This window comes from Lynx rufus, unplaced genomic scaffold, assembly GCF_022079265.1.
Source record: "Lynx rufus isolate CCGP_SWC_20201006 ecotype Redwood Valley unplaced genomic scaffold, mLynRuf1.p SCAF_28, whole genome shotgun sequence".
Lineage (NCBI taxonomy): Eukaryota > Metazoa > Chordata > Mammalia > Carnivora > Felidae > Lynx > Lynx rufus.
The window spans coordinates 1,932,455-1,955,397 of NW_025814843.1; the positions used below are offsets into that span (position 1 = coordinate 1,932,455).

General features: G+C 48.9%; 1 protein-coding gene and 1 pseudogene across 1 annotated transcript in view; both read left to right on the top strand.

Moving 5' to 3' along the window:
* The first annotated feature begins 1,437 nt into the window (after positions 1-1,437).
* Positions 1,438-8,733, top strand: LOC124519691 (juxtaposed with another zinc finger protein 1-like; annotated as a pseudogene).
* A 4,701-nt stretch (positions 8,734-13,434) lies between these two features.
* The window catches only part of SLC5A10 (solute carrier family 5 member 10), a 58,356-nt gene continuing 48,847 nt past the window's right edge, over positions 13,435-22,943 (top strand). The window contains exons 1-5 of the mRNA XM_047089655.1: positions 13,435-13,548; positions 18,925-18,996; positions 19,255-19,359; positions 19,683-19,742; positions 20,294-20,398. Coding sequence (XP_046945611.1) covers positions 13,435-13,548; positions 18,925-18,996; positions 19,255-19,359; positions 19,683-19,742; positions 20,294-20,398 — 456 coding nt within the window. The remainder of the gene's footprint in view (positions 13,549-18,924; positions 18,997-19,254; positions 19,360-19,682; positions 19,743-20,293; positions 20,399-22,943) is intronic.

Sequence of the window (22,943 nt, forward strand, 5' to 3'; positions counted from 1 at the left end):
GGGGAGGGGCAGAGAGAGAGGGAGACACAGAATCCGAAGCAGGCTCCAGGCTCTGAGCTGTCAGCACAGAGCTTGATGTAGGGCTTGAACTCATGAACCTCAAGATCATGGCCTGAGCAGAAGTCAGATGCTTAACCGACTGAGCCACCCAGGCGCCACCCCTCTCCCTGGAGCAAAACAATTCTTAAAAAATGAAGGAGAAATTAAAATATTGCTAGATAAACTAAAGCAGATGGGGTTTATTGCTAGTAGATCGGGCTTACAAGATCTGCTAAAGGGAGTCCTTCAGGCTGAAATGACACTATAAAATAACTCAGGTCCACATGAAGACTAAAGATAACTACATAAGTAAATAAAGAAGTCAATATTGTGCTCATTTCAGCAGCACATGTACTAAAAAGTCAATATTAATGTATTGTTAATTTTTCACTATTCTACTGTTCTATCTGATTTTAAAATTTTTTTTTTTTAATGTTTATTTATTTTGGGGACAGAGAGAGACACAGCATGAATGGGGGAGGGGCAGAGAGAGAGGGAGACACAGAATCGGAAGCAGGCTCCAGGCTCTGAGCCATCAGCCCAGAGCCTGACGCGGGGCTCGAACTCACGGACCACGAGATCGTGACCTGGCTGAAGTCGGACGCTTAACCGACTGCGCCACCCAGGCGCCCCTGTTCTATCTGATTTTAAAGATTCTTACAAGGGCGCCTGGGTGGCTCAGTCTGTTAAGCATCCGGCTTCGGCTCAGGTCATGATCTTGCAGTTCGTTGGTTCGAGCCCTGCATCGGGCTCTGTGCTGACAGCTCAGAGCCTGGAGCCTGCTTCGGATTCTGTGTCTCCCTCTCTCTCTGCCCCTCTCCTGATCACACCCTGTCTCTCTCTCTCTCAAAAATAAATAAACATTAAAAAATAAATAAAAAAATAAATTGCTCAAAAAATTCAAAATAGAATTACCGTATGATCCAGTAATTCCACTACTGGGTATTTACACAAAGAAAATGAAAACACTAATTCAAAAAGATATATGCACCTCTATGTTTATTGAAGCGTTATTTACAACAGCCAAGATATGGAAGCAACCCAAGTATCCATCCATAGATGGATGGATAAAGAAGATATATATACATATGGGTAGGTATATGTATATATATATATATATATATATATATATATATATATACGAATGGTATACACACACACACACACACACACACCCATAATGGAATGTTACTCAGCCGTAAAAAAGAATGAAATCTTGCCATTTGCAACAAGAGGGATGGATCTAAAGAGTATTATGTTAAGCGAAATCAGTCAGTCAGAGAAAGACAAATGCCATAGGATTTCACTCGTATGTGGGATTGAAGAAGCAAAACAAATAAAAGAAACAAACAACCAACCAGACTCTTAAATACAGAGAAGAAACTGGTGATTACCAGAATGGGTGGAATAGGTAAGGGGATTAAGAATACACTTATGATGAGCCCCGAGTAATGCAGAGAATGGCTGCATGATTATACCGTACACCTGAAACTAATGAAACAAAGTATGTTAATTATACTTAAATTTTAAAAATAAATCACTAAAAATTGCTTGCGGGGGACACTGCCAGTTGGCCAGTTTCGCCCAATGCAGTCCAGATCCAAGTGTTTTAGAACAACAAGAATTACAGCAGCCAACCTATGTTGTTCTCGGTTACACGAATAGATTCACGACGGACGTCACCCGCCGAGAGCCGGAGTCCCCAAAGAAGAAGATTTGACCGAAGTTCTCGCCGACCTTGTCCAGCTCAGTGTCTTGAAGGAATATGTCCACCCCACCATGCCACCGCAGGGGAAGCCTCACTGCCCCCGTGACCCCACCCATCACCCCCTCCTCTTCATTCTGCAGCAGCACTCCCAACGGGTAGAGGGCCGCCAGGAGGAGGTGGATTATGAAGAGCGGGACAGCGATGAGCCCGGACCATGGAAAGCTCCGTCACGATGCTCTGAAGCCATCCTCAGCAACATGTGTGAGGACGGAGGAGAAGAGGAGCCTTTCCCCTTCCTGGTTCCTGGATGTAAAAAGGTGAATGGCATAAAGCAGCACGCTAAGGATGCTCACAGAACCCAGATTCGTGTCCGTAAACATTCGGATGTCCTTGTGGTCGGAGTTCCAAGACGGCGAGGGGCCTGCGGCCCCACACGGGTCAATTTCCATCCCCACCACACGGTCAGTTTCCATCCCCCGGGCACTGGCTGCGATTATGGGGAAGACTTGCCGATAAACATGCTGGTCGCATCTGTGCCAATAAATCCTCATCAGCAGTTGCTGATTTCGGAAACAGCCACCCTTTTCTCGGGGAACCATTCAGCAGCCCTTTAAAGAATGAAATGCATGCTTTAAGTTTTTTTTTTTTTTTCCTGTAACTTTGGAAAGATGTATCTTTGTAGAGTTAATGATTTTGTACATGTGCGCATGTGATCACCATACTCATTTTCATTACTTTGGTACAAGGTGCTAAACAGAAAAAGCTCTAGGCTCTTCTGCATGGTTCCCCGAAAACAAAATAAAATTGAGGGCATGTTGCGTGTGGTTTAGCTGTATTGCAATGGTAGCAACTGGGCCGAGGTGGGGATGGCACCGAGATTTTTCCCCCCCTAAAGTTGTAATGTGAGTGAAGTTTTTCAACACATCAACTCACATGTGCGAAACCAAAATAACACCTTCGTTATCAAAGTGGTTACCATGCCGTGCACAATGGCATTAGTTTTTGTGAACAGTAAGACTTTAGGTGACAGAAATACAAATAAGAATGTTTAACATAATACGTTAAAAATGTTTTCATTTTTAGGGGCGCCTGGGTGGCTCAGTCAGTTAAGTGTCCTACTTTGGTTCAGGTCATGATGTCCCGGGTTCATGATTTTGAGCCCTACATTGGACTCTGCACTGCAGAGCCTGCTTGGGACTCTCTCTCTCTCCCTCTCTCTCTGCCACGTGTTCTGTCTCTCTCTCAAAATAAAGAAATAAACTTGAAAAATAAAATTTTATTTTTTGGCCTCTGGCCCCCAATAAATATTATTTATAAATAAGCGTTTTAAAAATATATTACCATAGGGGCGCCTGGTGGCTCAGTCGGTTGAGCGTCCGACTTCGGCTCAGGTCATGATCTCACAGTTTGTGGGTTCGAGCCCCGCGTCGGGCCCTGTGCTGACAGCTCAAAGCCTGGAGCCTGCTTTGGATTCTGTGTCTCTGTCTCTCTCTGTCCCTCCCCCACTCGCACGCTCTCTCTCTCTCTCTCTTTCTCTCTCAAAACTAAATAAAGAAACGTAAAAAAACAAAAAAGAAGAAGAAAAGGTCAACAAAATTGACAAACTTCTAGCTGGATTGACTAAGAAAAAAATAGCAAAGACTCAAATTACCGAAACCAGAAATTAAAGTGGGAATATTACTACTGACTTTATGGAAGCAAGAAGAATAATAAGACAACACTCAGAGAATAAGCACACCAACAAATTGGATAACCTAGCTGAAACGGACAGGTCCCAGAAACACACAAACTACCCAAACTGACTCAAGAAGAAGAAATAGAAAATTTGAATAGAGCCGTAACAAATTAGGAGATTGCGTCAGTATCCAAAAAACTCCAAGAAAGAGAAGACCAGTAATAATGTCTTCACTAGTGGATTCTACAGAACATTTAAAGGGGAATTAACACCAATTCTACCCAAATTCTTCCAAAAAATTAAAGAGGAGGGTATGGACTGACTTTTTGCGTCCTCCCAAAATTCATATGGTGAAGCCACAATCTTCAAATATGACTGCATTTGGAGATGCTGACTTGTGGGGGTAATTAAGGTTGAATGAGGTCATAATGTTGGGACCCTGATCCAACAGATTAGTGTCCTTATAAGAAAGAGACAGAACCTCTCTCTCCTTCGCTCTTTTTCTCCCTTCTGTGTGAGGATACAGAGAGAAGGTAGCCATCCCCAAGTCAGGAAGATGACTCTTGCCAGGAACAGAACAGCTGACATTTTGATCTGGGACTTCTAGCCTCCAGAACTGTGAGAAAATAAATTTCTGTGGTTTAAGCCACCCACTCTACGATATTTTATCAGGGCAGCCTGAGCGAACTATTCGACAAGGAGGGAACACTTCTTAACTCATCCTATGAGGCCAGGATTACCCTGATGCCATAGCCAGATGAAGATACCACACGAAACGAGAGCTATAGACCAATATCTCTTATGAATATTAATAGAAAAAAATCCTCAGCAGAATATTGGCAAACCAAATCCAGTACGATATCGAAAGGATTATCCACATGGCCAAGTGGTATTTATTCCAGGAATGCAAGGGTAGATCAACGTACAAAAATCAATCAATGTAATATACCATATTAATAGAATAAAGGGGGACATTCCACACACGGTCATCTCAATGAGTGCAGAAAAAAAACATTTGAAAAAACCCAACAGGATTTTTCATGATAAAAATATTCAACAAACTAGGACTAGTAAGGGAGATTCTCAACCTGAAAAAGAGTATATATGAAAAACCCACAGCTGGGGCGCCTGGGTGGCGCAGTCGGTTAAGCGTCCGACTTCAGCCAGGTCACGATCTCGCGGTCCGTGAGTTCGAGCCCCGCATCTGGCTCTGGGCTGATGGCTCAGAGCCTGGAGCCTGTTTCTGATTCTGTGTCTCCCTCTCTCTCTGCCCCTCCCCCGTTCATGCTCTGTCTCTCTCTGTCCCAAAAATAAATAAACGTTGAAAAAAAAAATTAAAAAAAAAAAAAAAAAAAAAAAAGAAAAACCCACAGCTAAGATTATACTTAGTGGTGAAAGACTGAAGTTTTACCCTAAAGTCAAGAACAAGACAAGATATCCTCTCTCACCACTCTGTTCAACATTGTACTGAAAGTTCTAGGAAGAGAAATTAGGCAAGAAATAAAATAGAAGTCATACAACTTGGAAGGAGTAAATCTAACTCCATTCACAGATGACCTAATGTCATATACAGAAAAAATCCTCAAGAATCCACACACACAAAAAAACCTGATTAGCACTAACAAGTTCAGCCTAGCTATAGAATGGAAGACCACCAACCAAAAATTCAGTTGTGTTTCTATACGGTAGACATAGCCCTTCTTATCAAGAGTCTCCCCTGCCTCCCAGCACCCATATGCCTTATACACCCCTTAAATAAGACCCCTGTGGGGCTTACCAAAACCCCACTCTCTTGTTTTGAATTGACCAATCTGGCCCTAGGATAAGAACCCCAAAGCACTCCACCCATGGACCTAGCGACTAATGATGTTGACTATCTTTTCACGTACATTTTGGCCATTTGTTTGTCTATTTGGGTCTTTTGCCCATGTTTAATTTTATTTATTCATTTGTTTGTTTTTACAATTTAAATCCAAGTTAGTTAACATAGAGTGTAATAATAATTTTAGGAATAGAATTTAGCGATTCATCACTTACGTATAACACCCAGCGCTCATCCCAACAAGTGTCCTCCTTGGTACCCATCACCCCTTTAGCCCATCTCCCCCACCCAACACCCCATGCCCATTTTTTAATCAGATTATTTTTTTTTAATTTTTTAATTTTTTTTTCAACGTTTATTTATTTTTGGGACAGAGAGAGACAGAGCATGAACGGGGGAGGGGCAGAGAGAGAGGGAGAGGGAGACACAGAATCGGAAACAGGCTCCAGGCTCTGAGCCATCAGCCCAGAGCCTGACGCGGGGCTCGAACTCACGGATCGCGAGATCGTGACCTGGCTGAAGTCGGACGCTTAACCGACTGCGCCACCCAGGCACCCCTTAATCGGATTATTTGTGGAGTTTTTTGTTTTGTTTGCTATTAAGTTGTATGAGTTCTTTGTGTATTTTGGATATTAACCTCTTATCAGATGCAGGTTTGCAAATGTTTTTCCCATTCTATAGGTTGTCTTTTCACTTTGTGATTGTTTCTCGTACGGTGCAGAAGCTTTTTAGTTTGACGTAGTCCCGCTTTTTTATTTTTGATTTTGTTGCTTATGCTTTAGGCGTCATATTGAAAAATCATTGCCAAGACCCATGTCAAGAGGCTTTTTTTCCTGTGTTTTCTTCTAGGAGTCTTATGGTTTCAGGTCTTACATTTAAGTCTCTAATCCATTTTGAGTTAATTTTTGTTTTTGGGGGGTTTTTTGTTTGTTTTGTTTTTTATTATTTTTTTAAGTTCATTTATTTGCTTAGAGACGAGAGCAAGCTAAGGAGGGGCAGAGAGAGGGAGAAAGAACGAATCCCAAGCAGGCTCCACACTGCCAGCGCGGAGCCTGATGCAGGGCTCGCACTCATGAACCGTGAGGTCATGACCTGGGCTGAAATCTAGAGTCAGACACTTAACCAACTGAGCCACCCAGGCGCCCCCATTTTGAGTTAATTTTTGTGAGTGGTGAAAAACAGGGGTCGAGTTTCATTCTTTTACATGTGAATTTCCAACTTACCAGCACCATTTATTGAAGACACTGTCTTTCCTTGCACATTCTTGGCTCACTTGTCAAATATCAGTTGACCATATTTGCTTGGTTTTATTTCTGGGCTCTCAATTCTGTTCCGTTGACGTATTTGTCTGTTTTTAGGCCAATACCATACTGTTTCGATTACTCTAGCTTCATGGTAAAGTTTGAAATCGGGAAGTGTGATGGTTCCCACTTTATTCTTTCTCAGGATCTTTGGCTATTTGGAGTCTTTTGTGCTTCTATATACATTTTAGGATTGTTATTTGTACTTCTGTAAAAGAAAAAATACCATTGGAATTTTGATAGGGATGCCATGGTATCTAGAGATGGTTTTGGTGGTATATTGATTCTTCTGGGGCACCTAGGTGGCTCATTTAAGCTTCTGACCCTTGACTTTGGCTCAAGTCATGATCCCAGGATTCATGGGCCTGAGCTCCGCATAGGGCTCTCTACTGTCAGCGATGAGCCCGCTTTGGATCCTCTGTCTCCCTCTCTGTCTGGCCCCGCGCCCCCCCCCCCCCCCGCCCCTGCTTACGTGCACTCTCTCTCTCTCTCTCAAGAATAAAATTGGGGTGCCTGGGTGGCTCAGTCGAACATCCGACCTCGGCTCAGGTCATGGTCTCACAGTACGTGAGTTCGAGCCCCGCGCCAGGCTCTATGCTGACAGCTCGGAGCCTGGAGCCTGCTTCAGATTCTGTGTCTCCCTCTCTCTGCCCCTCCCCCGTTCATGCTCTGTCTCTCTCTGTCTGAAAAATAAATAAACATTAAAAAAAAGAATAAACATTTAAAATTGAAAAAATAATAATATTAATTCTTCCAATCCATAAATATGGGATACCTTTCTATTTATTTGTATCTTCAATTTCTTTCATCAGTGTCTTAATTTTCACACTAGAGCTCTTTCACTTCCTTGGCTGAATTTATTCCTAAGTATTTGATTGTTTTTGATGCTATTGTGCATGGATCGTTTTTAAAATTTCTTTTTCAGATAATTCATTGTTAACATATAGAAGTACTACTGACTTTTGTATGTTAATTTTGTATCCTGCAACTTTACTGAATTTGTTGATTAGATATAACAGTTTTTTGATGGCCTTCAGGATTTTCTGTATATAAAATCATGTCATCTGCAAATACAATTTTACTTCTCCCTTTCCAATGCTGATGACTTTTATTTTTTTTCTTGCCTGACTGATCTGGCAAGGACTTCTAGTACTATGTTGAATAGGATTGGCGAGAGTGGGCACCCTTGTCTTAGAGGAAAAGCTTTCAAACTTTCATCCTTGAATATGATGTTAGCTGTGAACTTATCAATACACGGTCTTTATTATGTTGAGGAAGTTCCTTCTATCTCTAATTTGTTAAGAGTTTTTACCATGAATGGACATTGAATTTTGTCACATGCTTTCTCTGCATCTATTGAGATGATCATAGGATTTTTCCTTTCGTTCTATTAATGTGATGTATTGCATTGGCTGATTTGCATTATGTTGAACTTTCTTTACACTCCACGTATAAATTCCACTCGATCATGTAAATGATTCTTTTAATGTGCTCTTAAGTTCTGTTTGCTAGTATTTTATTGAGAATTTTTGCGTCTATATTCATCAAGAATACTGGTCTGTAGTTTTCTTTTTCTGGTAGTGTCTTTTTCTGGCTTTGGAATCAGGGTAATGTTGGCCTAATAAAATGAATTTGGGCATGTTTCCTCCTCCTTTTTTGGAAGGGTTTGCAAAGGACCGGTGTTAATCCTTTAACTGTTTGGTAAAATTCACCCGTAAAGCCTTCTGGTCCTGGGTTTTTCTTTATTTGGAGCTTTTTGATTACTGATTCAATCTCCTTACTAGTAATCAGTCTATTCAGACTTTCTGTCTTCCTGATTCAGTCTTGGTAGTTTGTATGTTTCTATGAATTTTTTTTTTCATGTTCTTCTAGGTCGCCCAGTTTTTCAGTGTGTAACTTTTCATAATAGCCTCTTAGGATCCATTGTATTTCTGTGGTATCAGTTGTACTGTCTCATTTTCATTTTCATTTATAATTCTGTTGATTTGGGTCTTCTCTATTATTTTCCTTGGTTAGTCTAGTTAAAGATTCATCAATTTTGTTTATCTTTTCACATCCAACTCTCAGTTTAATTAATCTTTTCCACTGGTTTTCCATTTTCTATTTCACCGATTTCTCCTCCAACCTTTATTATTTCATTCCTCCTGCCAACTGGTCTCAGTTTGTTCTTCTTTTTCTAGTTCCTTGAGGCATGGTGTTCGGTTGCATATTTGAGATCTTTCTTACTTATTTTTTTTTTAAGTTTTCATTTGAGTTCCAGTAGTTAACATACTGTGTTTTATTAGTTTCAGGTGTACAATACAGTGACTCAACACTTTCACACATCACCGGGTGCTCATCATTTTTTTTTTTAAAGTTTATTTATTTATTTTGAGAGAAAGGGAGAGAGAGTGGGGAAGTGGCAGAGAGAGGGAGAGAGAGAATCCTAAGCAGGCTCCGCGCTGTCAGCATGGAGCCTGACGTGGGGCTTGATTGCACAAACTGTGAGATCTTGTCCTGAGCCGAAACGAAGAGTTGGACGCTTAACCGACTGAGTCACCCAGGCTCCCCACATCATTCTTACTTCTTTTTTTTTTTTAATTTTTTTTAACGTTTTTATTTATTTTTGAGATAGAGAGAGACAGAGCGTGAACGGGGGAGGGGCAGAGAGAGAGGGAGACACAGAATCGGAGGCAGGCTCCAGGCTCCGAGCCATCAGCCCAGAGCCTGATGCGGGGCTCGAACTCACGGACCGTGAGATCGTGACCTGAGCCGAAGTCGGACGCTTAACTGACTGAGCCACCCAGGCGCCCCTCATTCTTACTTCTTAATGCAAGTGTTTGTGGCTATAACGTTCCTTCTTAGAACGGCTTTTCACTACATCCCATAAGTTTTGGTATGATGTGTTTCCATGTTCATTTGTTTGAAGGTACTTGTTTTTTTATTTCCCCTTTAATGTCTTCTTTGATCCACTGTTGTTCAGGAGAGTGTTGTTTAATTTCTACATATTCATGAATTTTTCAGTATTCTCCTTATTGATTTCTAGTTTCATGCCCTTGTGGTCAGAGAAGATAGTTGGTATGAATTCAGTTTTCTTGAAATTGCTAAGATTTGTTTTGTCTAACATATGTCTGGCCTAGCATATGGTCTACCCTAGAAAATGTTCCATGTGCACTCGAGAAGAATCTGTATTCTATTGTTGTTGAGTATAATGTTCTGTGTATGGTAGGTCCATCTGGTCTATAATGTTGCTCAAATCTGCTGTTTCCTTATTGATTCTCTGGACGATCTATCCATTGTTGGGAGTCAGGCATTAAGATCCCAATTATAATTGTGTTCCTATTTATTTGAGGTGAAACTTCTTTATTTTTGAGAGAGAGAAAGTGCAAGCAGGGGAGGGCCAGAGAGAGAGGAGGACAGAGGATCTGAAGTGGGCTCTGTGATGACAGCAGCGAGCCCGAGGCTGGGCTTGAACTCAGGAAGTGCGAGATCATGATCGGAGCTGAAGTTGGCCACTCAGCCAACTGAGCCACCCAGGCAACCCATATTTTTTTTTTTTTAACGTTTATTTATTTTTGGGACAGAGAGAGACAGAGCATGAACTGGGGAGGGGCAGAGAGAGAGGGAGACACAGAATCGGAAGCAGGCTCCAGGCTCCGAGCCATCAGCCCAGAGCCTGATGCGGGGCTCGAACTCACGGACCGTGAGATCGTGACCTGGGCTGAAGTCAGACGCTCAACCAACTGAGCCACCCAGGCGCCACCAGGCAACCCATATTTGAAGAGAAACTTCTTTTTTTTTTTTTTTAAGGTTTTTTTTTGGGGGGGGGCGTTGGGGGGGGAGAGAGCACGAGCAGGGGAGGAGCAGAGAGAGAGGGAGACAGAGAATTCCAAGGAGGCTCCACACTGTCAGCATAGAACCCAATGCATGGCTCAAACTCACGAACCACAAGATCATGACCTGAGCCGAGGTCAAGACTCAGCAGCTTAACTGACTGAGCCATCCAGGCATCCCTGAAGAGAAACTTCTTAATGGTTACAGGATTTTACCTTGGTTTAGTACATCTGTACATAATACCAAGACCTCTGAAGCCTTCTAAATCCCATAAGTCTATTTTTTATTATCAAGGTACCAATGCCCATAACATAAAATTCAACATTTTCAACATTAAACATTTAAAAAAAATATTTATTCATGTTTTGAGAGACAGAAACAGAGCACGAGCAGGGGAGGGTCAGAGAGAGAGGGAGTCACAGAATCAGAAGGAGGCTCCAGGCTCTGAGCTGTCAGCACGGAGCCTGATGTGGGGCTCGAACTCCTGAACCGCGAGATCATGACCTGAGCCGAAAGAGTTGGACCGACGGAGACACCCAGGTGCCCCACAACATTTTCAACATTTTAAGGTGTACAATTCAGTGGCCCTTGGAGAGCTTCAAGACGGGAACTGATGACGAGACCAAGGCATGATGCGAGGGTTGGAACTTTTAGCCTTGAGTTAATCATCCGTGGCCAGTGATAGAATCCATCGTGCTAGGTGAAGAAATCTACATAAAACCCCCTACAGAACAAATAGGGTTCAGGAAGTTACAGGTTGGTGAACACACCCATGGACTTGGTCTGTTCTGGAACTCACTTCTTTTTTTTTTTTTTTTTGTAACGTTTATTTATTTTTGAGACAGAGCATGAACGGGGGAGGGTCAGAGAGAGAGGGAGACACAGAATCCGAAACAGGTTCCAGGCTCTGAGCTGTCAGCACAGAGCCCGACACAGGGCTCGAACTCACGGACCGCGAGATCATGACCTGAGCTGAAGTCGGACCCTTAACCGACTGAGCCACCCAGGCGCCCCTGGACCTCACTTCTATGTACCTCTTCATCTGGCTGTTCATCTGTATCCTTTATAAGAAGCTTTATCATCAACTGGTAATTGTAAATGTTTTCCTGAGTTCTGTGAGCCATCTAGCAAATTATGACATCTTTGAAAGGGATCATGGGACCTTCCAACATTTATAGATGGTCAGCCAGAAGTATGGGAGGCCTAAGATTTGCGCCTGGCATCTGAGGTGGGGCACAGTCCTGGCAGACTGAGGGCTCAACCCGTGGGGTCTGCAGTAACTCAGGTAGGTAGTGACAGTTGAGTCAAATTGTAGGACATCCAGTTGGTATCCAGAGATATGGAGTTGGTCGTAGTGGAAAACATGAGCTCAGGGCTTCCTCTTGGGATAGATGCGGCTTATAGGGTGTGATACGGACGGCTCCTTGGCTAGGCTGGCCCCGTATTCTGTCCTGGGTGAGCTGGGCCAGAAGAGTTTGATCTGCATGTGGTCGTGTTGGGTAGGACGGGGTGGGAATGTGGAATGTGATTGGGCTTACGTGTGGAATTTCTCATCTCCTTCACTGCCACCCTCTCCCCGTCCCACCCATGTGCTCCTCATGACCTCTTTTCCCCAGAACTTTTATCAGAGGGCAGGGGGTTTTATCCCTCGGTGGTTTGTTTCCTTCTGAGACCCAGGCTGAGGAGAGGGGACCAAATACTATTTTTCAACCACCTTATCTTTAGGCGGCTGGCTTACAAAATCTGGACAGTACCCAGTTGGGTCCTTCTGACTCGTATAAAGTGATCTTTTGATTCATGATATGCTTCTCGGCAATGGCTTGGAAAGTCAACACCATCCGAGAGGCTAGTTGGCTGACGGTGAGGGTGGTTGGGGAGGGGGCAGTCTAAGCCCGCCCGAATTTACTATAAACAGTGACTTAATTGTTCTCCTCTGTCTAGTTTTGCATGTAATCTTTAAACAGTCTACCCCCAGTTACCGAGTAACAGGCAGAGCTGGGTTTTGCGGGTCAGTGTGTTCCCGGGGGCTGCTGCTCACTCATTAACACTTCTGGAAGAGCTGCGCGTCCTGGTTAAACTTCAAATGTTTTGCAAAGCCACGGGCCATGTCGGAGACATCCACCAGGCTGTGCATGATGACTTAATTAGTGAGCAAGCATCTAGGACCCTAGATGGAGTCAGAGCCCTCACTGCCACCAATGGGGAGCCTCTGGGGTCAGATCTGGAGCTGAATCCCAGCTCGGTCCCTTACGGGGCTAGATAATGACCGACGGCTCAGCCTCCTGGCCTCCATTCCTTGCCTGCGATATGGTATCACCTAAGCTAAGCATTGTCCTCAGCTCCTGGCAGGCACTTGCTAGATATTGTGACCTTCCGTGGATGTCCCGAGGGGACCACGGGGACCCGAACAGATGGTCAAATGAGGGGCTTGGGATTGTTTCAACTAAGTCTAGATAAAGAAAGCACAGAATTTGGCAACAGGACTTTATTGTTCAGTACTGGGACGTTCTGGGGCTGGGACTGTCTGTCGTGGCTAGAAGTGGACCACGTGACACAGGGGGTCGCCATTCCAAGACCCTCTCAGGCTACTCGTGGCCCGATGGCCACAGGGCATGGTTGCCTGATGTCCCCGGAGGTGAGGCATCTGTCCCCCACCTGCCATGCTTCCTATACAAATTAAATACAGGTCAAGTCACGAGACTTCACGCCCAGTGTGGGGATTGAACTCACAACCCTGAGATTAAGAGTCGCACGCTCTACTGACTGAGCCAGCCAGGCCTCCCCTTTATTTTCCCCAAACCCCCTCTGAGTGCAGGGGGGCTCCCCTCCTCCAGCCCCCTTCGAGCTCTCCCCCATTCTCACGGTCTGGACTTGCTCCCCACTGGGAGGGGGGGGGCGGTGGAGGACACCGAGCCGCACTTTGAAGCCGCTCTCAAGCACGCGGCCACATTGTGGGCTGGAGATGCCACCATCGTGCTCGGTTTAATGATCAATTTATTGCCTGCCGGGAAGCCCTTTCTGACCCGGTTTGGCCCTCAGTTAGCTCCTTTTGCTCAGGGCTGGCGCCTGCCTCGGGATGGAGGCGGACAACTCCACCGGCGACCCCCGTGCTCCCAGCCCGCAGCTGAGCGTGACCGACCTCATCGTCATCACCGTGTATTTCGCCCTGAACCTGGCTGTGGGCATATGGGTGAGAGGCCTGCGGTGGGCGGCCAGCCAGGGGGGGCACCGGGGGTGGGAACTGGGCTGGCAGGTCCCTGAGGCATCTGTATCGTGTCCCCTGGAGGCCGGGTGTCCCCCGGGGCCCTCCTTCCAGCCCTGGGGTAGATTCATCTGGGACCTTGACCAAGCCCCCTTCTCTTTGGGCAGTGGCTTCTCAGTCTACAAAGTGAGGAGGAGGAGGGCCTCTCTGTAACAGGCAGGCTTCGCGGGAAGTTCACTGAGCGTCTGTGCGGACAAGCTGGGGGCCCGGCACGTCTCATCGCCTTCTTGGCCTCTGTCTCCCCCATGTCAGATGGGCTCATGGTCTGTTCAGAGGAGGGGAGAGGCACACGGAGCCTGGGGATCTTTACTTTTAAAAGCTCTGTGTCCGGGGCGCCCGGGCGGCTCCGTGATTTGAGCGTCCCACTTCAGCTCAGGTCGCGATCTCCCACTTGCTGACTTCAAGCCCTGCATCCGGCTCGCTGCCGTCATCACAGAGCCTCCTTTGGATCCTCTGTCTCCCCCCGCCCCCCACTCTCATCCTCCCCTGCTTGCACTGTCTCTCAAAAATAAAAATAAAACCTTAAAAAAAAAGAAGCTCCCTGTCCACCAGCCTAGCCTAGTTCCTAAGCGAGTTTCTCTCACTTTCTACAGGAAAGAGAAGTGATTCAGGCCATCACAGACTCCAGTGGTGGTGAGGGTCCTGCTAGGCAGGCGCTGTGCTCGGCACCTGGTCCCCGCAGCCCCGGGGCAAAGGCCAGCCCCATTTACAGATGAACCCCAGCGCTCTGGGGTCTGGGACTTCCCCAGCGAACCCCAGGTCCCGGCACATAGGGGAGGGGTCCCTCCTGTGTACTCATAATGCTGACCTTGGAGGCCTTTCTGGTGAGGACGTGAACACAGAAACCAGCTGTGGGTTTGCAGAAGTCAGGCTCGTCCTCCTTGTCCCCAGCAGTGCCCGGGCCGGCAGCCCTGAGTGCTGACACATGGTCTTTATCTACTGGGGGAGAATGAGTATCCCTATCTTGTCTTCCCTGGCCGCTGATTTAAGCCAGAGGGCCAGAGCTCAGCAAGACCTAAAGAGGGAAGAGGAGGGGAGAGAGAGGGAAGAGGAGGGAGAGAAGGCCTCCCCAGCCAGTGTGGGTGGGAGGATTTACTTGGAAGTGCACACGTAAGAAAACGTTTTGGGTATCTGAGGCCAGGCCCTTTGCTACCCGGTGACACGGCCCATCAGCCTTGCCGCCCAGGACTCACCCCCTCCCAGCTCAGCCTTCCCCTGAAGGCTGGTGCTGTGTGCAGCGGGGCTGTGGGAGCTCCACCCTGCCCCTCCAAGGCCACAGGGCTATGAGCACAGGCAGAAAAGAACAGAGCCACTCAAGGAGTACACCCTGGAGCCGGAGCCCACAGGGGTCAGATGTAGGCGTTCATCACCCAAAAGCAGACGGAACAAGCTGGGCTGGGCTGGGCAGGTGCACCTGCAAAGGTGCTGACAGTGGGGTCAGGAGAACCCAGGGGAGGGCCTTTAAGGAGGCGTTACAAGCGACCTTGGGCTGAGCTTTTGCATCTCTTAGGGTGTCTGTGAGTAAGGGACCGAAAACCTGTATCAGATGAGCTTGAACAGTGAAGGAAATATAATGACGTCCATTCTGAAAAGTCCAGCAATAGTGAAGGCTTCAGGTACGGTAGGACCCAGGGGTTTCCAGAGAATCATCAAGGCTGTCGCTGCACTTCACTTTGATTTTCTCACGCATGTGTGGCATTGTCCTGAGTCCAGTTTCCCTCACAGAGGTGAGATGCCCAGCCTGTCTGGTTAGCCTGGGTTCAAATCCTGACTCCATCACTTACTAGCCACTTTCGTCTGTGAAAGCCTTGACTTTCTCATTGGTAATAGGAATATGGTCACAGTACGTACTTCATGGGGCTGCTGCAGAGACTCAACACCTCGGGGCACCTGGGTGGCTCAGTCGGTTAAGTGTTTGTCTCTTGATTTTTGGCTCAGGTCATGATCTCATGGTTCGTGGGTTCGAGCCCCATGTCAGGCTCTGTGCTGACAGCTCAGAGCCTGGAGCCTCCTTCGGATTCTGCATCTGTGTCTCCCCCTCTCTCTGTCACTTCCCCGTTCTCTCTCTCTGTCTCTCTCTCTCTCAAAAATAAACATTAAAAAAATTTTTTAGGGACACTTGGGTGGCTCAGTCAGTTAAGCGTCTGACTTTGGCTCAGGTCCTGATCTCACAGTTCGTGGGTTTGAGCCCCACATAGGGCTCTGTGCTGACAGCTCGGAGCCTGGAGCCTGCTTTGGCTTCTGTGTCTCTCTCTCTCTGCCCCTCCCCTGCTCACGATCTGTCTCTCTGTCTCTCAAAAATGAATAAATGTTAAAAAATAAATTAATTAAATTAAAAACTTAAAAAATTTTGTTTTAATTAAAAAAATTTTTTTTAACGTTTATTTATTTTTGAGACAGAGAGAGACAGAGCATGAACGGGGGAGGGGCAGAGAGAGAGGGAGACACAGAATCGGAGGCAGGCTCCAGGCTCTGAGCCATCAGCCCAGAGCCCGACGCGGGGCTCGAACTCACGGACCGCGAGATCGTGACCTGAGCTGAAGTCGGACGCTTAACCGACTGAGCCACCCAGGCGCCCCAAAGAATTTTTTTAAAATAAAATTATATATAAAAAAAAGACTAAACACCTCATAAAGGTAAAGCACTTGGGACCAACTCTGCCACAGAGGGGCACTCGGTGAATATTAACTAGGTGAACATGGCTGCCAGCACCCTCAGAGTCCCGGCTTCTTCCTCCGCCTCCCAGGAGGCCAGGAGCAATCCCAGCGTAAGTCCACAACTGTCCTGAACCAGGTGCGGCAGCTAAGGAATGTGATAGTCTCCGTGGCTTAGATGACTCAGGACTCCTGGAATTGGAGACTGGGCCCGGGGCCACTCAGGCCAATTGCTAGGAAAAATGAGACCCCTTTAGGAAGGGAAGGGGCAAGAAGGAGGCAATTGGCCAGGCCTACCACATCCCTGAAAGATGAAAGAACATGTTTGGAAAAATCCCGGGCTAAGAACAGAGCTGCTGTGGAAGTTGCACAGTGCACAGCCCACAAAGCTGGATGTGGCCATCCTGGCCAAGACCGTGAGAGTCTTCAGATACTACTGTATTCAATATGGCTGGGTCACAGCTCACAGAAAGTGATGGAAGATGGGGTGGGAGAGAGGCAAGCAGGAGACGTATCCAAAGCTTTGAATGTCCGATGCAGACAATTCAGGTGAATCATCTTGAATCTGGTGGGAGGAGGGGGGCGGCAATTAAAGTCAGGTAGAAAGAGGCCTGTATATTGATCGATACTTTGTGATCCAGTCTTAGGTTAGGATATATATGTTGGGAGAAAGGAATGCAAAATATATACCTAAATATACCTCCAGGGTCCCTCTTTTCAAATTTCTTCTGTCCTCAAGTTCACGTCTATTCACTTTCTCCTGTCCAGATAGCACTGAGGGCTTGAAAAACCCATATAATCACTGACCTTTATTGGGCTTACTTACTAGGTACCAGGCACTGTTGTTAGAGTGTCACATGTATTAACTCGTTAAACCTCACAGAAGCCCTGCAAGGGAAGGCCCGCATGACAGATGAGGAAACTGAGGCACAGAGGTGAAGTAATTTGCCCAAGGTCATACACAGGAAGCAGAGCGGCCAGGATTTGCTCCCAGGCATTCTGATTTCAGATTTTTAATTACATTATGGAGCACAAAACTCTATACTCCCACCAACACAAAAGGTATGCAAGAATACTTGAGTGAGGGGCGCCTGGGTGGCTCAGTCGGTTGAGCGTCCGACTTCGGCTCAGGTCACGATCTCACGGTCCGTGAGTTCGAGCCCCGCGTCAGGCTCTGGGCTGATGGCTCAGAGCCTGGAGCCTGCTTCCGATTCTGTGTCTCCCTCTCTCTCTGCCCCTCCCCCGTTCATGCTCTGTCTCTCTCTGTCTCAAAAATAAATAAATGTTAAAAAAAAAAAATTAAAAAAAAAAAAAGAATACTTGAGTGATAATTCTTCGAAATGTATCAGAGATTAGAATACTAGAAGTTAGAAATCAAGGCCAAAAGCCTCTCAAAATCCTTAGCTCAAAGTCCTCATCAAGAGGCAAAAATCTCAGCTTCAGGGCACCTGGCTGTCTCAGTCAGTAGAGCATGCAACGCTTGATCTTGGGTTTGTAAGTTCGAACCCCACATTGGGTGTAGAGATTACTTAAAAAAAAAAAATCTTAAAAAAAAAAATCTCAGTTTAGTTACGCACTGTGGAATGATCAAAACTTAGACTTTGACCTGTAAGGCTACAGTAACTGCCCTGAGGCAGTTTGGCCGGGTCTGGGATAAGAAGTGTGGAGGATCCCGTGTTGGCCCAGCCCAGGGCGTCTTAGTCAACGGCGACAGTCAGCCGTGCTCATGGCCCCCAGCTCCCTGGTGTGTCCATCCCTCCCCCAGTGGGGGGCCAGCGGGGAGCCACCGGGGGCTTGGGCCATGGTCCAGAGCAGGCTGGAAATGAGTGAAGGGAAGGAACGGGACCACGGGGCCCAGGAGCTGGGGTGGAAGGCTGTGGACAAGATTCTGGTTCCCTCTGTCCTTTCTGTTTTATTGATGTAATTTCACATCACATGAAACTCACCATTGAAACCATTTTTTTTTTTTTTAACGTTTATTTATTTTTGGGACAGAGAGACAGAGCATGAACGGGGGAGGGGCAGAGAGAGAGGGAGACACAGAATCGGAAACAGGCTCCAGGCTCCGAGCCATCAGCCCAGAGCCTGACGCGGGGCTCGAACTCACGGACCGCGAGATCGTGACCTGGCTGAAGTCGGACGCTTAACCGACTGCGCCACCCAGGCGCCCCTTGAAACCATTTTAAACTGTATAATTCAGAGGTATCTAGTGCATTCACTCTGGTTTACAACCATTACCTGTATCTGCTTCCGAAACTTTTTCATCACCCCGAAAGGAAACCCCATACCTATTAGCAATCATTGCCCCTTGCCCTCTCTCCTCGGCCCCTGGAAACCACTAATCTACTTCCTGCCTCCGTGGATCCACCTGTCCTGGACATTTCATGTAGACGGAATCGTACAATGTGTGGCCTTTTGCGTCTGACTCCTTTTACTTAGCAGAATGTTCTCGAGGGCCATCGTGCTGTAGCAGGTGTCAGAACTTCATGCCTTCCGAGGGTTGGGTATTATTCCGTCGTACGGATAGACCACGTTGTGTTAATCAGTCGTTGAGCGTCTGGGTTGTTTCCACCTTTTGGCTGCTGTGAACATTGAGGCACGAGTTTTGTTCGAGCACCTGCTGAGCTCCTTTCTGCCTCTGTCCTTGCAGTCTTCATGCCGGGCCAGCAGGAACACGGTGAGAGGCTACTTCCTGGCGGGCCGGGACATGACCTGGTGGCCGGTGAGTGTTCTCTCCCCCTGCCCCGCATCTGATCCCGGATGCAGGTGCTGCCTAGGGGCTCATCCCTGCGGTCACTTTGTGTGTCTTCCTCACCCAAGGTCACCGCCCGGGGTGGGTGGGGGGGCCCAGCGATGGGGCAGGTTGAGGCTGGCAAGGGGCCCCCAAGCTGGGAGCGTCGGGATGGGGTGCCGGGAATTGGCTTTGGCGTCTGGTGGGGGCGGCTGCCTCTGCTGATTCTTTTTCCCCTCTGTCCTCCAGATTGGAGCCTCTCTCTTTGCCAGCAGCGAGGGCTCGGGCCTCTTTATTGGACTGGCGGGCTCGGGTGCGGCCGGGGGCCTGGCCGTGGCTGGCTTCGAGTGGAATGTAAGCAGGCAGGGGTGGACGCAGCTGCGGGAGGGTGCAGAGACCTTGAAAGGCGCAGAGACCTTGATAGGGCTCCAGTGGGGTCTGCCCTTGGCCGCTCAGGGCAGCCAGTGTCTAGACGGGAGTTGTTCCCGGGGATGGATGGCCTTCAGAATGCCAGAGTGCTGGACAGGGAGCTTAGCCTTGGCCACAGAGGGAGGAAGAGGCAAATTCTTCCCCTCTTCAGGTTCTCTGGCGGGTCAGGTCTCCAGTCCGCTGGGCCCGGATGCAGGGTCTGTGGGAGCTGGGGACTGCCGTCCTCACTCTGTCCCTGTCCCCCTCAGGCCACGTATGTGCTGCTGGCCCTGGCGTGGGTGTTCGTGCCCATCTACATCTCCTCGGAGGTGAGTCTACTCCCGGGGACTCAGGGTGGCCTCACCTGCGTCGGGGCCGTGCTCCCCTGGCTTGGTGATGCTGATGAACGGGAACCCCGGCTTCATGTGGTAGAGCCAGCCCACCGCTCCCAGGGCTGCCAGGGTTTCTTCCTAGGCCACCTAACGTTCCTGTCAACTATGAAGACACGTCCCCGAGGCCCTCAGCCTGGGAGCCGTGTCTGCTGGTTCCACGGCCCCTGCTCGCTGCATCTGGGGGGTGATGCTCCCTCCACCCAAGCACACACCTGGGCGACACCGTCCCTGACTCCGCCCACTCCTTCAGCCCCACTGGGCAGCCACTGGACCTCTCCCAGTCCTTCCCCATCGAGTCGCGTCGGTAGCTCATCCGGATTTGTCACCACAGCCTTCAGACCTGTGCCTCTGTCCCTAGTCACCGTCCCCGGTTGTGGGATGGTAATGAGTATGTGGGTCTGGCCTTGCCCTTGAGAAGCTCTGGGCCCTGACAGCTGGGTGTGATCTCGGGGGAGTGCTTAGTTCCTGCTCCCCCTGTGCCTCCCCAGATCGTCACCATGCCTGAATACATTCAGAAGCGCTACGGAGGCCAGCGGATTTGCATGTACCTGTCTATCCTGTCTCTGCTGCTGTCCGTCTTCACCAAGATATCGGTGAGCTGCCCCCCCACCCCCCCCCAACTCCCAGCATCCCGCCAGCATCGCCTGGAATCATCCCTGTTCTGAGGGCCCCTCAGACACACCTGACATCCTCTCATCTGTCTCTTGTTCAACAGCTGGGGGAACTGAGGCCCAGAGAGGGACAATGATTTGCCCACACAGTTGAGTCTGGGATAGCTTGACGAGGGCTTCCAGAAGGCGGATTGGGCAGCTGGCATGGTTGGGGGAAGAAAGCAGGCCTTCTGACTTCTGCTTTGCCCTGGGTCCAGATATGAGGGCGTTCGGGGTTCTCGCTATGAGAGGTCACTGGTGGGAGCCTGGGGGTCAGCCTGGATGGCTTCCCTGGGCCAGCGCGGAGGTGAACCAGGACTGCCCACTAGGGGGCGCTGAGAGCCTTCATGGTCTCCGGCGGTTCAGCGGCCACAGGGAGCCCATCCCGTGGCCGGTCAACTCCTTCGAGAAGCTGACCCCTGGCGGCGGCCTCCTGGTATTGGGGTGCCTCCCTAGTGGGCACCCCGGGCCTCTTTTCCCTTGGGAGCCTGGACCCGGTCCCCCTGGAAGGGTAAGGGCAGAAAGCGCACCTCAAATGTCGGGGTGGCTTGCGTGGGATTCCAGAAGGAAGGAGGGTTCAGAGGGAAGGTCCTTACAGACAATCTCATCCTGCAACCCCTGTGTGCAGATGAGGCCATTGAGGCCCAGAGAGTGACGGTGACTAGCTCAAGGTCATGGTGAGTCAGGCGGAGACCAAAGAACCCAGGCCTCTGTCTCCCAGCCTCCCAGTCCCCGGGGGGGCCCCCGGCCGCTGCTCTGCTGCACCAAGGCAGCCAGGACTTGGCACTTCAAACTCCACACTGTGAAGGGAGATGAGTGGACTTACCCTCCTATAAAATGGAAAGCAACCCACTGACGTCAAGGCTGGGGCTCCAACGCCAATGCTGGGCTTCCGGACGAGGCCGAGAGGGAAGCGGGAGGAACGCTAACTGCCCGGCTTGGTTTGGGCAGGACCGGGGACGCCTTGGCTGATGGCTTTGGGCCGAAACTGTTTGAAGTGCATGCGCCCAGCTGGCCCCGAGGCCCTGACCTCACTGGGCGGAGCCCCGTGAATGCCCCGGGTGTCTGTGCGTTCGGCACCCACCCCAGCTGCAGCCTGTCCTGACAGAGACCGCAGGGCTCACCTGCTGTCATCCCTCGGGTGGGGATGCTGGTGTGCAGAGAACATTCGATGGCAGGGTGCGGGGATCACCACCCCGACCCTCAGATGGGGTCGGGGGCCACTGAGGCCCATCACTGCGTGGCCCTGGGCTAGTCATTTAACCTCTGGAAAATAGAGAAATGGGGCACAATACCCTAGGCCACTTGGAGCAAAGGCCAACCATGGCCTACAAGATCCTCCAAGAAGGGGCCCCTGCTACCCTGCTAACCTCACCTGTCCCTCTTCTGTCACACACATCATTGCAGCCACACTGGCTTCCTTGCACATCCATGAACACACCAGACGTGGCCCTGCCTCAGGGCCTTTGCCCTTGTGTTCTCTGCCTGGAACCTTCTTCCCCTGGATATCCACATGGCTCACGTCCTCACCTGTGTCAAGTCTTCCAAATTTCACCTTCTCAGTGAGGCCTGCCCCTTCCCCGCTCTCCCTCTTCTCCGTACACGGACTATCTTCTGGCCTGAAGACAGTCTGCATGATTCACTTAGAATGTCTACTGCCTGCCTCCCTCATTTCTTCTCTCTGTTCATGGATGCGCCCCCAGTGCTACATGCCTGGCATAGCTCATAGGACTGAATGAAAAAAATACACGCCAGGGGCCAGCTAAGTTTGTCTGCGGCGGGCTGGAAAGTAAGTAGTTTTGGCTTTTCAGGACACACACGAGCCGCTCAGGTTTGCTGCTGGGGGGAGAAACCCCACACCAAGGTGTGTGGACTGGATCTGGTCTGTGGTCTCTGGTGTGCCAACCCCTGACATACATAATGTGTGCCCTGGCTGAGCACTGGATGATAAACACATTCCCTGCTTTCTGGGAGCTCAGTGTTCCAGGCAGATAAGTAAACAGACGAATACAATCGTTAACAGTTAAAACCTCGATGAAAGAAGCAAAGGCGAGGCTGAAATCTACAAGGATGAGAGCGGGCTCCCTTTGGAGAGAGTGGTCTCTGCGGGAAAGGCCAGGCTTGCGGCAGCTGAGGGAAGGGGCGAGGCTGGAGCGCAGGGAGCCGTGGAGCTCGGGGAGGGGTGAGCGCTGAAGGGGACAGAAGGGGCCTGGTGGACGACGCCTGGACCTCTGGGCCTGGCTAGCTGGAGTTTATTCCATGCGCGGTGGAAATGCAGATAACTTGATGTTCCTCTGAACGAGCTGAGTGCAGGAGGAGGTGGGGAGGGGCTTCCCAAGGGATGGGCCAGAGGGTAGACATGGGAGTAGTTTGGAAACAGAATCAACAGCAGTGGCCGGTGGGTCAGGTGCAGGGGGTGTGGCAAAGGTGAGAAGTTTCTGGAGCCCTGAAGGGACAGTGGTGGCCTCGATGGAGACGGGCCACCCCT